Below are 13,034 nucleotides of genomic sequence, written 5' to 3' on the forward strand. Positions count from 1 at the left end.
AAGGGTAACATGGTTGGAATCATCACTGAATTAAATGATTTTCAGTTTCATAAATTGACATATTTTCAGATATATAATCTAATATCCTCAAAATAATAGTTTTTAATGTAAGATTGTCCTAGTAGGATACAATAATATTTAGACACTGTATGTCTATGCATTATTGGTGTTTTTTATTATTAAGTGTTTTACTTTGGAAACTATTCTAAGATGAAAGTTCTTAATTTATGTTTCAATATTCCATACTCAAAAAACATGCTGACTCCAGGTCAATATCTGACAAAAAGAAAATGGAAAAGGAAAGTTCAGTGATTTTTCAACCAACTCCAAGTAAGAAACCCTGTTTACAACGACAGATATTATTGATGAGCATATGGTCATTCTTTCACTCATCCAATCATCTTCTATTTATTAAGTGCCTAATATATACCAGGCACTGTACTAGGAACTAACTATGAACAGAAAGGTAAATAAGACAAAAACAGTCCACATCATGGTAAACCAAGACATAAACAAGTAATTAGAACAAAGAAAGATGATTTTACTCATAAAGGATGCCTATGTTGTAGGAGTATATAGTCAGAAGACCTAAGGTAGTTCTTTATACATATAAATGCTGTAAAGACAGAAAAAAAAATCTGAGAAACACTGTGAAGATCAATAGGCTAGTATAATTGCTTGGAAAAAACCTATTAGTTTCATATTTTTTTAAATTGATTCAGAAGGTATATGTGTCGACTTGTTACAAGGATATACTGAATAATGGTGAGATTTGGGCTTCTGGTGCACTCATCACCTGCACAGTGAACACTGTACTGAATAATAACCTACCAGTTGATAGTTATGTTATAGCACTAATATATAGCCCAAAACATTTTTTTCTTTGATTCACTTGAGTTTGCCTCAGAATTTGTGTCAGCAATTCTAGGGTTATTTCCTAGTTTTAGAACACTGTATGTCTATGCACTATTGGTGTGTTTTATTATTAAGTGTTTTACTTTGGAAACTATTCTTGATACTCAAAGGAAAAATATAAGTTATCTTTTAAATGTTAATATTTTAGAACATTTTTAAAAACTAGTCAACAGCCATAAAACTAAAGGGTATTTTTCTGAAAAACATGAAGAGTTTTTTCTTTATTCTTCAATAAAAGAAGACCCTGAAAAGATTGAAGTTTTGGATGTAAGACAAAACAAGTGAGTTAATCAAAACATTTTAGAAAGTATAAAGAATGGAAAATAACAGGAAAAAAAATCACATTATGACCTATCAATCAAATATCCCTCAGTACCATGTCTTGAGAATATTTTGATCTTAATAAAGAACATCATTAAAATTCTCAGTGATTAAATTCTAAATTTAAAAAGTAGTACAGTAGAAACATCTTAAAACATCAATGAACAAAATTAAATTTCATGGCTTACTTCAGGACCAATATAATTTCTCATAATACTGTATCTTAATGAAACCTACTTACCAAAGTAGGTCAGGCACTCAAAACATCTAGACAATAGAATACTTCAATATTTTTAGATGTTTTCTATTTTTCTACTTAAAATAGAAACAGAATTACCTGCATGTGTAGCTGATGTCATCTTTGGACAACTTGGTGAGTAATAGATAAGCTGTGTAAATAGAACAATCAGATCTACGAGGGATACCAAACCTTTAAAAAGAAAATAAAGAGAAAATTAATTTCTAACACATTCTTTCAACTTAGAGAAATTTAACTGAGCTTTCATCCATCTATATAATTGAGTTTTTGTACAGACTATTGGGCAATCAGGCAGAAGGGAGCTATAATCTCAGATAGAAGACTCCAGAACAAATTACATACAAATTAAAACACAGTAAGGCAAGCAATGCTCTAGGTGCTATGTAAAGATACAGTTTTACCATTTATTTTGAATCAATCACTTAAGATAAACCTATGATAGAAAGATGTACGAATCTGATCAAGGCTATTTGAGTTTATTCAATTAGAAGTAGTAAAATTCAGCTTGCCAAGTTGGTCCAGCTGACTTATCTACACAAAACTGTAGAACAGGCCAGGCACGGTGGTTCAAGCCTGTAATCCCAGCACTTTGGGAGGCCGAGACGGGCGGATCACAAGGTCAGGAGATCGAGACCACCCTAGCTAACATGGTGAAACCCCGTCTCTACTAAAAAAATACAAAAAACTAGCCGGGCGTGGTGGCGGGCGCCTGTAGTCCCAGCTACTTGGGAGGCTGAGGCAGGAGAATGGCGCAAACCCGGGAGGCGGAGCTTGCAGTGAGCTGAGATCCCGCCACTGCACTCCAGCCTGGGCGACAGAGCGAGACTCCGTCTCAAACAAACAAAAAAAAAAACTGTAGAACAGGGCTTAGCAAACTTTCCTCTTTGAAGAACTAGAGAGTAAATATTTTAGATTTTGTGGCCAAATGGTCTCTGTCACAAATACTCAAGTCTGCCGTGGTAGCACTAAATATATGTAGATGATATGCAAATAAATGAGTATGGCCATTCTCCAATAAAACTCTGTGTGCACTAAAATTTAATGTATATTTCTCACATATCACAAAACACCCTAATTTTTTTCAACAATTTAAAAACATAAAAACCATTCTTAGCTCACAAGTGTACAAACAAGATAGTAGACCAAATGTGGCCCATAGAAAAAATTTACCAACTCTTGCTATAGAGGCTTACATTAAAAGAGTCTGATGAAATCACATGTGAAACTTAAAGGTGACTGTTGACCTAACATTAGTCTAACATAGTCTAACATAGTAGAATAAACCTCTAGAAACTCAATTTTCAGGTGATCTATAATATCTGGTAGGCCAAAATGTAGATGTTAAAAGTCAATACAAAATGATAAATAAATTATAGATGACAGACATATAAATGTAAGCTGAACACTGCACCATCACAAGTATACATTAGTATATTTCTGTAAAGTTCAACAGTATCCTATAAAATGATAGCTCTTTTATTAAAAGTCAATTATCTACTGAGTGCTCATTATGCATACAATTATGTGGCACTACCATGGGAACTACAAGAGATGTATATAAGGCAATGTCTTTTCTCAAGGAGCTCACAATCAACTGAGAAGAAAAGATTTAGAGAAATTAAAAAAGCTACAAAACAGTATAAAAGAGTATTCAAAATAAATATACTCTATACCAGGGGTCAGCAAACTATAGCCATTGTGGACTGATTTTATAAGGCTCACAAGATAGGAATGGATTTCACATTTTTTAAATGTGTCAGAGGTCCTCAAGACCATGCCCAGATTCAATGATTCACTAAGAAGACTCAGAGGATTCAGCATATAATTGTATTCACAGCTATGATTTACTGTAACAAAAGGATACAAAGCAAAATCAAAGCGCAAAAGTGCATGGGGTGAAGTCCAGAGCTAACTAGTATAAACTACTAAGCGTCCTCTCCTGGTTGAGTCACAGAAAATACACTTAATTATTTCAACAGCAAGTTATGACAACACATGTGAAATGTCATCTACCAAGAAAACTCATTAGAAAACCAGTCCTTTAGGTTTTTGGGGGATCTAAGTATGTAAGCACACTCTACCTAGCACACGCCAAAATTTTAAACTCCCAAAAGAACACCAGATACTCCACATAATTAACATTATACAGTTTAGGCGGTGATCAGTGCACAGTTTAGGCACTCATCAGTTCTAGAAACAATAGGAAATCCAAGTTCCTAGGTCCCAGCCAAGGTCCAACCTTGCAAACAGGCCTTTCTAAGGATAGCTGTTTCAGGCCTGCTGCATTAACTCTTTTTTCGTACACACATAGAGAGAATATACAAAAGTAGTATGTGGCCAAAACAGCCCAAAATATTTACTATGTTACTATGTGGTGCTTTACAAAAAAAAAAAAAAAAAAACCGTTTGCTGGTCCCTGCTATACACTATATTCTTAGTTATCATTTTTAATTTCCTTAAGAGTTTAAGAATATACTAACAGCATGTGTTGAAGTTTGACACGAAAAAAGTAAATGAGACTTAGGGTAAAAATAATATGGTAATATATACAATGACACAGGGCTTTGCAGTTTATAAAACAGTATTTGCAAATCTCAATTTCTCTGTGATCACAAAAATTCTGTAAGCCAAATAGTACTGATTTCACAATTCAATTTTCACAGATAAAGAAACTGAAACAACAAAGGTTAAGTGATTTTCCCAAAAGATCACAACTAGTTTATAATGGAATGAGAACTTAAGGTCTTCTAGCTCTAAACCTATATCTGGATTCCTAAAGGCTGAAGGAATAATAACAAAAACAAAAACAAACAAATGAACAAAAAATACATGTAGGAAGAAGTACACACTGAAAACTAAAAGAAAACAAATACTTCGAAGTGTATAAGCTACCAATAGACTAAAAGGTATGTAGCTAAGTACCGTAGAAAGGAACATGTCAAATTTCCAAGTTTGAATACTCCATCACATATAAATCTTAGCGTATCTTAACAAAATTTATTTCTCCTCATTGTACTTACCTTTTTTATTCTTCAGCTTAATAGGAAATAATTTTCTGCCTTGTTTATAGATCAATAACCTTCCTAAAAGGCACAGTGAGTGAATGAAATAAATATATTGTAATTCTTGTCCTAAGTAGTAGAAAGTTTTCTGCTTTTTTCCTTAAAAGAGAAGCAAACAAGAACATTTATTTAGCGTCATTATATTTTACAGTACCTGTCTTCATTCCCTTCTAGACATTAAACAAGGCTACAGGCTAGAATGGAGACACTGTTGGTCTAAAATTTTTTAATTATTTATTTTCCTTATTGTTTCCTAAGATCCTTTACAATAAATCCCCAAAGAAAAGCAATCATCTTAAAAAGCAGCCTCAGAAAGGAATAGTATACATATAGTGTCCATTCTAAAATAAATACCATAAGATTGTCACAGCTATCTGTCACTGAAGAGGAACTTCAAAAGTAAGTTAAGGGCAGAAGAAAATTATAGAAAATGTTAGTTACTGTTTAATTCCACCAATTAAAAGCCAATATTACAAAAGATCATATTAACAAGCACACATCTAAGTGAAATTAGAATCTCTAAGATATAGACATCTCCCAATATGTATTTGTCATTCACTCATTCACCTGCACATTCAAAGTCTGTTGAGTACCTATTTTATACAAGATCCTGAACACTAGTGTCAAAAACCATTAAGAACCCTGAAACTGGGCTTCCAATCCAGAGTATGACAAATAATCTGATCCGACCAGACCATGAGGAGAACAAGTGGAAGAGAAGGGACTAGAAGGGGCAGATCATGGAGGGACTTAGCCTCATAAGGAATCTGGACTTTATTACAGAGGCAATTGGGAAGACATCAAAGGGTTTTAAGCAGCAAAGTAATAAATATGAAATGTGGAAAGGCTCTGATGGCAGTATAAAAAGTGAATAAAAGGTCAAAGTCTGAAATAAAAAGATCAAGAAAATCATGAACAAAAACATTAGTAAAAGGAATGCAGAAGAGTAGTAAAAATAAAAGTTTAAGAAAATAAAATCAATATGCCTTAGGAAGAATTACACATGGACAGTGAAAGAATGAGAGAAGATAAGAAAACTCAAGGTCCTAATTCAAGTATCTTTGTTCAGAGTAAAGTTTTCTTCTATTTAAGTAATTCTAAAAAGAAGGCCAGGAGCAGCAGCTCATGCCTGTAATCCCTGCACTTTGGGAGACCAAGGCAGGTGATCACCTGAGGTCAGGAGTTTGAGGCCAGCCTGGCCAACATGGCAAAACCCCGTTTCTACTAAAACTACAAAAATTAGCCGGGCATGGTGGCAAGCGCCTGCAATCCTAGCTACTCTGGTGGCTGAGGCATGAGAATTGCTTGAACCCGGGAGGCGGAGGTTGCAGTGAGCCAAAATCGTGCCACTGCACTCCAGCCTGGGTGACAGAGTGAGACTTTGTCTAAAAAAAAAAAAAGTCTAAAAAGGGAAAAAAACTGTGATTTCAATCTTTAATATTTTAATTCAAAGTGCCCATGTAACATCCAGATAGAGACACTAAATAAGGTGAGTGCATGTGCGTGGAATTCAGGAAAGGGATGTGGTCTCAAATATTCCAGTCATCATTTATATATAAATATATAATATTTGAAACTGTGAAAGTAAATAGTTTCCTCCCAAGAGAGCAGGTAGACTAAGGTGAGAAAAGAGCCAAGGGCAAAATCTTTATGAGTACAAACATACAAAGAAAAAGAAAGAGATTTTCAAGTGACCAAGATAAACTTACTAGAGAATGAGGAACTCTAAGCAAGAATGTTACCATGACGAAGAGTGAAAGCAAATGCTGTAGAAGTAGGACAAGAAAGAGATGTTGATACATGGGAAGGTCATGGGGCAGAAGAAATAAAAGCCTGATTTCCATGGTTGAAAAGTGAATATAAGGAAAAGAACGGGACCTGGGAGTATAGAGACTACTTAGAATAGAAGAGCTCTTCTCTAATGGGAAGCAGAGAGGTAAGACACATAATGAAGCAAAGAACTTGCTCAATTACACACGAGAAAGTTAGAGGATGCAGGGAAAAGTGTCAGTAAAAAGTGAGACACAATAATAATCTTCTGGTTCTTAAAACACACACAAACACACACACAAACACACACACAAGCAATGTTCTGGTTCTTAAAAGACACACACACACACACAGAAGATAAAAGAATCAAGACACCAATCTAAAACAAAACATCTCTTCTTTGCAGGCTAAGAAAAAGAAATACTGATTAGGGCACATAAATATATATTTGCATACAAAGAAGTAAGACACTTAGAGAATTCATATCTGGAAAGCTCCATTTTTCTTAACGCAAGAGTAAGCAAGGGCTCCTCCTCCTGAGAGAGAATTGGGCAGAAGCAAAGCAGAGGGTTCGATGAGACTGACAAGGGCTTGTAATAGCTCTTATGGAACCCTGAAGAAAGAACATCTAGGAGGATTCCAAAGCAACAGAGAGAGAGCAACTGAAGTCAGAAAATATATATTTACTATCAAGCCATGTCATATACTCTCTGTTTAATTTCCTGAGTACCAGAAAAGATACAGAATTGAATGGACCTAAAGTTGGGCAACTGCAGGCAGAAAACTCTGAAAGAGAAATGCGCAAGAATTCTTTTAAAAACATGGCAACAACAACAACAAAAAAAGGCAGTGAGGCACCCTGAGGTCTTTAGTAGACAGGGAAGAGAGCAAAACCATGAAGGGCTGAGAGAGTAATGGGGGGAAAGGAGCTAAATATTACATTTTGATATCAAGAAATTAGAAAAATCTAAGTTTGTAAATGAGATAACATATGAACTTGTATGTCTTTTTCCTTCTCTTGAAGAACAAATTATAACTTCTACACTTTCTCCTCCCCTACTAAACACTAGCTTGTGAAACCCATTAATTATTGGTCTATCAACATCCCCCTTGCTTTGAGTTAGATAAAGAAATTTACCCAAGAATGAAGAAAAGTATAAGATATCATCATACTCTCAAAAGAGCTTACTATATGCTTAAGGAAACAACATAAAAACAACAGAACAATAAAAGCTATCAGATTCACATGGCAAATTGTGTGACATAAGCAAGAGCAAGAAAAATTCAGAATAGGCAAGGAGGCCTTGAAATTTACAATACAGTTTCTGCCGGGAGCAGGGGCTCAGGCCTTTAATCCCAGCACTTTGGGAGGCCGAGGTGGGTGGATCACAAGGTCAGGAGTTCAAGAGCAGCCTGGCCGGCACAGTGAAACCCCATCTCTACTAAAAAAACAAAAAATTAGTCGGGTGTGGTGGCAGGCACCAGTACTCCCAGCAACTTGGGAGGCTGAGGCAGGAGAGTCGCTTGAACCCAGGAGGCAGAGGTTGCAGTGAGCCGAGATCATGCCACTGCGCTCTAGCCTGGATGACACAGCGAGACTCTTGGTTAAAAAAATTAATTAATAAAATACAATTTCTTCTTTCATGATAAATAAAATATCTATTAGTGTAGGGAATTATGAATGGGGCAGTAGGAGTAAAAATAATGTTGTATAGGCATTGGTATGCCAAAAAGACTAAGAGAAGATTCATTTTAATCAATAACTAGAGAAGAGATCGTATAGAGAAATTGGGGCCAGATTACGAAGCATTCGGGACATTTTAGCTCAGACAGAGAATAAGCAAAGAGGGGTCACGGGGTGACACGGAGTGTTCAAAAATAAAAACAACATTTTATGGAAGTTTTTCTACCATTAAAGTGCATATGTGCCTGATTAGATGACTGACATTACTGTAGGGGAAAGAATGGACTGTATATTATTGCAATATAACAGATTAGGTTATATACCCTAGTATGAATTGAAGAACTGCATCTAATAAGAATCAGTATGGTTGTATATTAATTTCAAACGTAGGTCTGTTATAGAAAATAATGATTATAGTGTATCTTATAAATGTGTAAAACATATTTTCCAATGTAATTAATAAAAGTGACCTCATTTACCATACTATCATTAAAAAATAAAAGTTACTAATAAACTCTATTTACTAATAAAATTTACCATTTTTAAAAGTATGTAATAGTGGAAATAATACTTACTGCAATGCTTTGAATGTCCCAAAGTTTCCTCAGCTTTCCTAGTCTTACACAGTTCAAAGTACTGAACACACTGTTGAATGGCTGTAGTGATCTGATGAAATAATAAGTTATTAATTCCAGAACTTCGCAGCCCTCAAGTCCAAGACTTAAAAGAAATTAGTCAAAGCTGTAAAAATGCTTTGGAGAAATATTTGAGAAAAATATTTAGTACAGTACCTTTCTAGCTATTAAAGCTCAGCCTCCTCAATTACATTTTAACTATGGCATCACTCTGGTGAACACTGTGAAAATATTTGTGGACCAACAAATACAATAATGTTATAATGCTGGTGTCATTGGACAATGTTGGTGTCATTGGACAGAAATAAATATATACTTTATATTTTATAGTGAAAGATGCAAAAACTCTGTGGCCATGACCATAACTTTAGAAACTATCTTGTCCAGTTCCTTTGCCTTAGAATCTTTTCCTCCTACCCAGCCAGCAAAATATCAAGTGGATCAAGTCTTTATTTCCATCTCAAATACCAGAATTGCTAAAAGTTGATAAAGAAAAATCTCATAAGTCAAAGAAAAGAGTCACAATAAAAAAGTGATCTCCAACCCCTACTGTACCCAGTGATTCTCCTATTAGTCTCCATTCTAACTCCTCCTCTCATTCTCCACAAGCAGAGGCTTCAAACCTTCTCCCCTTTCCTCAGCACCTGCCTACCCATCGATGGCCTCTTATCCTAATTCCCAAAAAAAATAAAAGTCACCAGTGATATACGGTGTGATAATTGTTAAGTCTGGTAACAAGGCAGTTGTTGGGGACCTTGACAAGATCAGTTTCAGAGGAGTTTGGTGAATAAAGCCAGACTATACCAAATAAAGGAATAGGAAGCGAAAAAGTAAAGGCAGTTAGCATAATTTTTATTTTCAGGAAAGACAGCAAGGAAAATTTTTAAAACAGACCAACAACTGTATCTTAGAGTCAAGATTAAACTCTTTTTCAGGTTAGAAGGATATGGTTATGCTTAAATGTTACTGGGGGAAGCCAACAGAGAGGAAGAGTTTGACTATATAGGAGAGAAAGGGGAGAGTTGATAGAAAACAAATATATACAAGAGGAAGAAGCAGATGGAATCCAAGTGGAAGGAAGGATTAATTAAGCTTTAGATAGGAAAGAAAATGAAGGTTTGAAAAGAAGCAAGTTCATAATTGCAGCATCAAGGAATCAATGGATTTTCCCATCTCGTTCATTTTTATGCCCTCAGTTGTATGCAGAAAAGAGGTAACATGGCAGGACTTCTATCTTTAGAAAAGGCCTCCTTACAAGGTGGGATTTTGATAGCATCTAGGAACTTGGATTTCAGGAGGGCTGTCATCATTCTGAGAACTGAGAATGGCTGACAATGTTTACACAGATAATGTGGTTTATGAGGAATACCTGCTTTCCCTCTAGGAGTCTTGGACCCTGGTATGTACGAGGCAGAGGGTTTCTATGTGATCAGCAGCCCTTCCTCAAAAACAAAAACCAGGCACTGAGTGTCTTTTTTTTTTTTTTTTATACTTTAAGTTCTAGGGTACATGTGCATAACGTGCAGGTTTGTTATATATGTATACTTGTGCCATGTTGGTGTGCTGCACCCATCAACTCATCAGCACCCATCAACTCGTCATTTACATCAGGTATAACTCCCAATGCAATCCCTCCCCCCTCCCCGCTCCCCGTGATAGGCCCCGGTGTGTGATGTTCGCCTTCCCCAGTCCAAGTGATCTCATTGTTCAGTTCCCATCTATGAGTGAGAACATGTGGTGTTTGGTTTCCTGTTCTTGTGATAGTTTGCTGAGAATGATGGTTTCCAGCTGCATCCATGTCCCTACAAAGGATATGAACTCATCCTTTTTTATGGCTGCATAGTATTCCATGGTGTATATGCAGGCACTGAGTTTCTAATGAGCTTCCCTGGTATATAACATTTCACATAAGTTGCCACAATTCAATGCTGAAAGAATTAAGCACGTCTTATGTGATTCTAGTGGGGAAAAGACTCTTGGAAGCGATTTCATATCTTCCATACTTCACTCAATGAACTTTTTCCTCTTTGCTGATTGTTCTTGGTATCCTTTCATTGTTATAAATGATAGCTGAAAGCATAACTATATGCTGAATCCTATGACTCCTCCTAGCAAATCATTAAACCTGAGGGTTGTCTTGGGGACCCCTCCCCCTCCCATATCTACGAGTCTTTTCTAAATCAAACGTCAGGGATCCAGACCCATGCCTCCTAGAAATCTGCATTTCAAATATGACTAAATCTAACAAATCTAAAAATCATTATCTTTTCCAGCAAATGTGTGCCTCACACTGTGTTACTTATCTCAGTGAATGACATTAATCATCAATTGTCTGAGGCCTCAATCACAACCCCCTCATTCAAAAGTCCTCTAAATCCTACATTCTAAATAAAGTATTTTGAGTCCACCCATTTATCCCAATTCTGTCTTATCCTTCTTCCATGGTTCCATCATCTTTTGCTTGGATTATTATACAATGTATTAAACATCTTTTTGCTTCAATACTTCTCCCCTATCTCTACCTAGAACCTTCGACCCATTTTCTAACAGAAAACAAAATGAAACAGAAGTGGATTAAAATAACAACTGACACTTTAGGAAACTCTTGACATGAAAAATTTATAAAATAATACACTTAAGAGAAGCTCTAAAGAATTAGAAGACAAAAGAACAAACAATAGACAGCTTCTTTAACTGAAAACTCAAAACACTGTCTCCAAAATAATCTCTCTCAGACTCTTTCGTTCATTCAAGCCTTTAGAAATCTACCCTCCTTGCAACCATTCCTACTCAGCTTTATCTTCACTATCCACTTACTTACACTCCCTTCTTTTCCTTCTACTCTTTCCCTTATATTTTCTTAAACATGCTATCTTTATTTGAGAAAAGGCAGCAATCACAGGAAAGAAAAGGAATAATCTCAGGACACAAACAATCATATTACATGACATCCCTTTAAACCACAGGAGCAGAAAGCAGATCTATAGTATGTGAATTTAAATACTAGTCTAAAGAGTCAAGGTGAGAGTATAATGAATGATTTTTCTAACCCCTGTGAAAATAGACACAGATTTGCTATAAAATTCAGGGTTGTATTTGATACTTATTGCCCTATACTATCAAATATATACCAGCCAGTTCATTTAATTGTTAACCCCTAAGACAGAGATTTTTTTAAAAGTTAAGTACAATAAGACAGGAAAAACCAAGGGAGAATTTAAATGACCAAGCCGTCAAGTCATTTTTTAAAATGACTTTCAGAGAGCAGTAAAAATGGCATTAAATAAAGCTGTTTCAGAAACCATTCCTTTAGCGGTTGACTGAATCAAGATTCAAATTGTTAAAAATTAAAGGTTAAATATTTACGCTGACAGCCAAAACTTCTAACCAGTTCATGTCTTTGAGATGCTATAGGAACAAAGATTATCTTAACTTTTTCAGGGATATCTATAAAAAACCAACAGCATATACAAAAATAGCTTAATACCACCTACTGAAAATGTCATAAACATAAGATAGAATAGAACCACACAAATACAGTAGCCACCAACCACATGCCTATTTAAATTTAAATTAATAAAAACTAAATAAAATTTAAAATAGAGTTTCCCATTTACTCTAGTCTCATTTCAAGTTTTCAGCAGTCATATGTGGCTCATGGTTACCATATTGTACAATGCAGATATGTCATCATTGCAGAAAACGACATCAGAGAGCACCGATGAGAAGCTAGAGGAAATGTATCAGCAGATCATCATGCTAAACAGGCTGCTATGAGTAAAGTTCTTACACAAGAATGTCTTATAGAACAGAAACACAAATTGATGGAGTGGTCTGCAATTTCCATCACAGATGCACAAAATTTGACCCTTGATTCTGAAAATACAACGGGAATAAACAGATCCTGTATCATTTTCCCCATTGTTTATTTTCAAAAGTGGGGCCAAGTTTACTTTAAAACAATAAATATAATATGAATAATATTTTGATACTTTGTAAATTTAGGAAAGCTTTTTAGAGCAAAGGAGGTTGAAGTTGAAATGTCAAACAAGTTTGATACACTATATACATAAAATAAAATATTTGACTAGGTTGATAAAATACTAAGATGATTTATAATGACATAATTCCATTTGCAGGTTAAAAGTTAAAGTATAGTTAACTTTTCAAATAAGAAACCAATTTTAAGAATTAATCTGTAAAAAACCTTATTTGAAATACTTTCACTGGAGCCTCTGTGATAGCAACAGTGATTTATTATCTGTAGATAAACCATGGGGAAAAATCATCCTGTTCTTTATTTTTCCTTTCTGTATTCTAGCAAGATCAGTCTATGCTCATAAAGCAAAAACAAAGTTTTATTTAAAATGGGAATAAGAGAAGAATGA

At 35.1% G+C, this 13,034-nt stretch overlaps 1 protein-coding gene across 3 annotated transcripts in view; it reads right to left on the bottom strand.

Moving 5' to 3' along the window:
* TBC1D32 (TBC1 domain family member 32) overlaps positions 1 to 13,034 on the bottom strand; it is a 226,795-nt gene that overhangs the window by 178,816 nt on the left and 34,945 nt on the right. For all 3 annotated transcript variants that reach the window (XM_015137509.3, XM_015137505.3, XM_015137510.3), the window contains 3 exons: positions 8,587 to 8,677; positions 4,516 to 4,656; positions 1,574 to 1,666 (listed from right to left, as the gene is read on the bottom strand). In XM_015137509.3, the coding sequence (XP_014992995.3) occupies positions 1,574 to 1,666; positions 4,516 to 4,656; positions 8,587 to 8,677 (325 nt within the window). The remainder of the gene's footprint in view (positions 1 to 1,573; positions 1,667 to 4,515; positions 4,657 to 8,586; positions 8,678 to 13,034) is intronic.

The sequence above is a fragment of the Macaca mulatta genome, chromosome 4 (genome assembly GCF_049350105.2).
Source record: "Macaca mulatta isolate MMU2019108-1 chromosome 4, T2T-MMU8v2.0, whole genome shotgun sequence".
NCBI lineage: Eukaryota > Metazoa > Chordata > Mammalia > Primates > Cercopithecidae > Macaca > Macaca mulatta.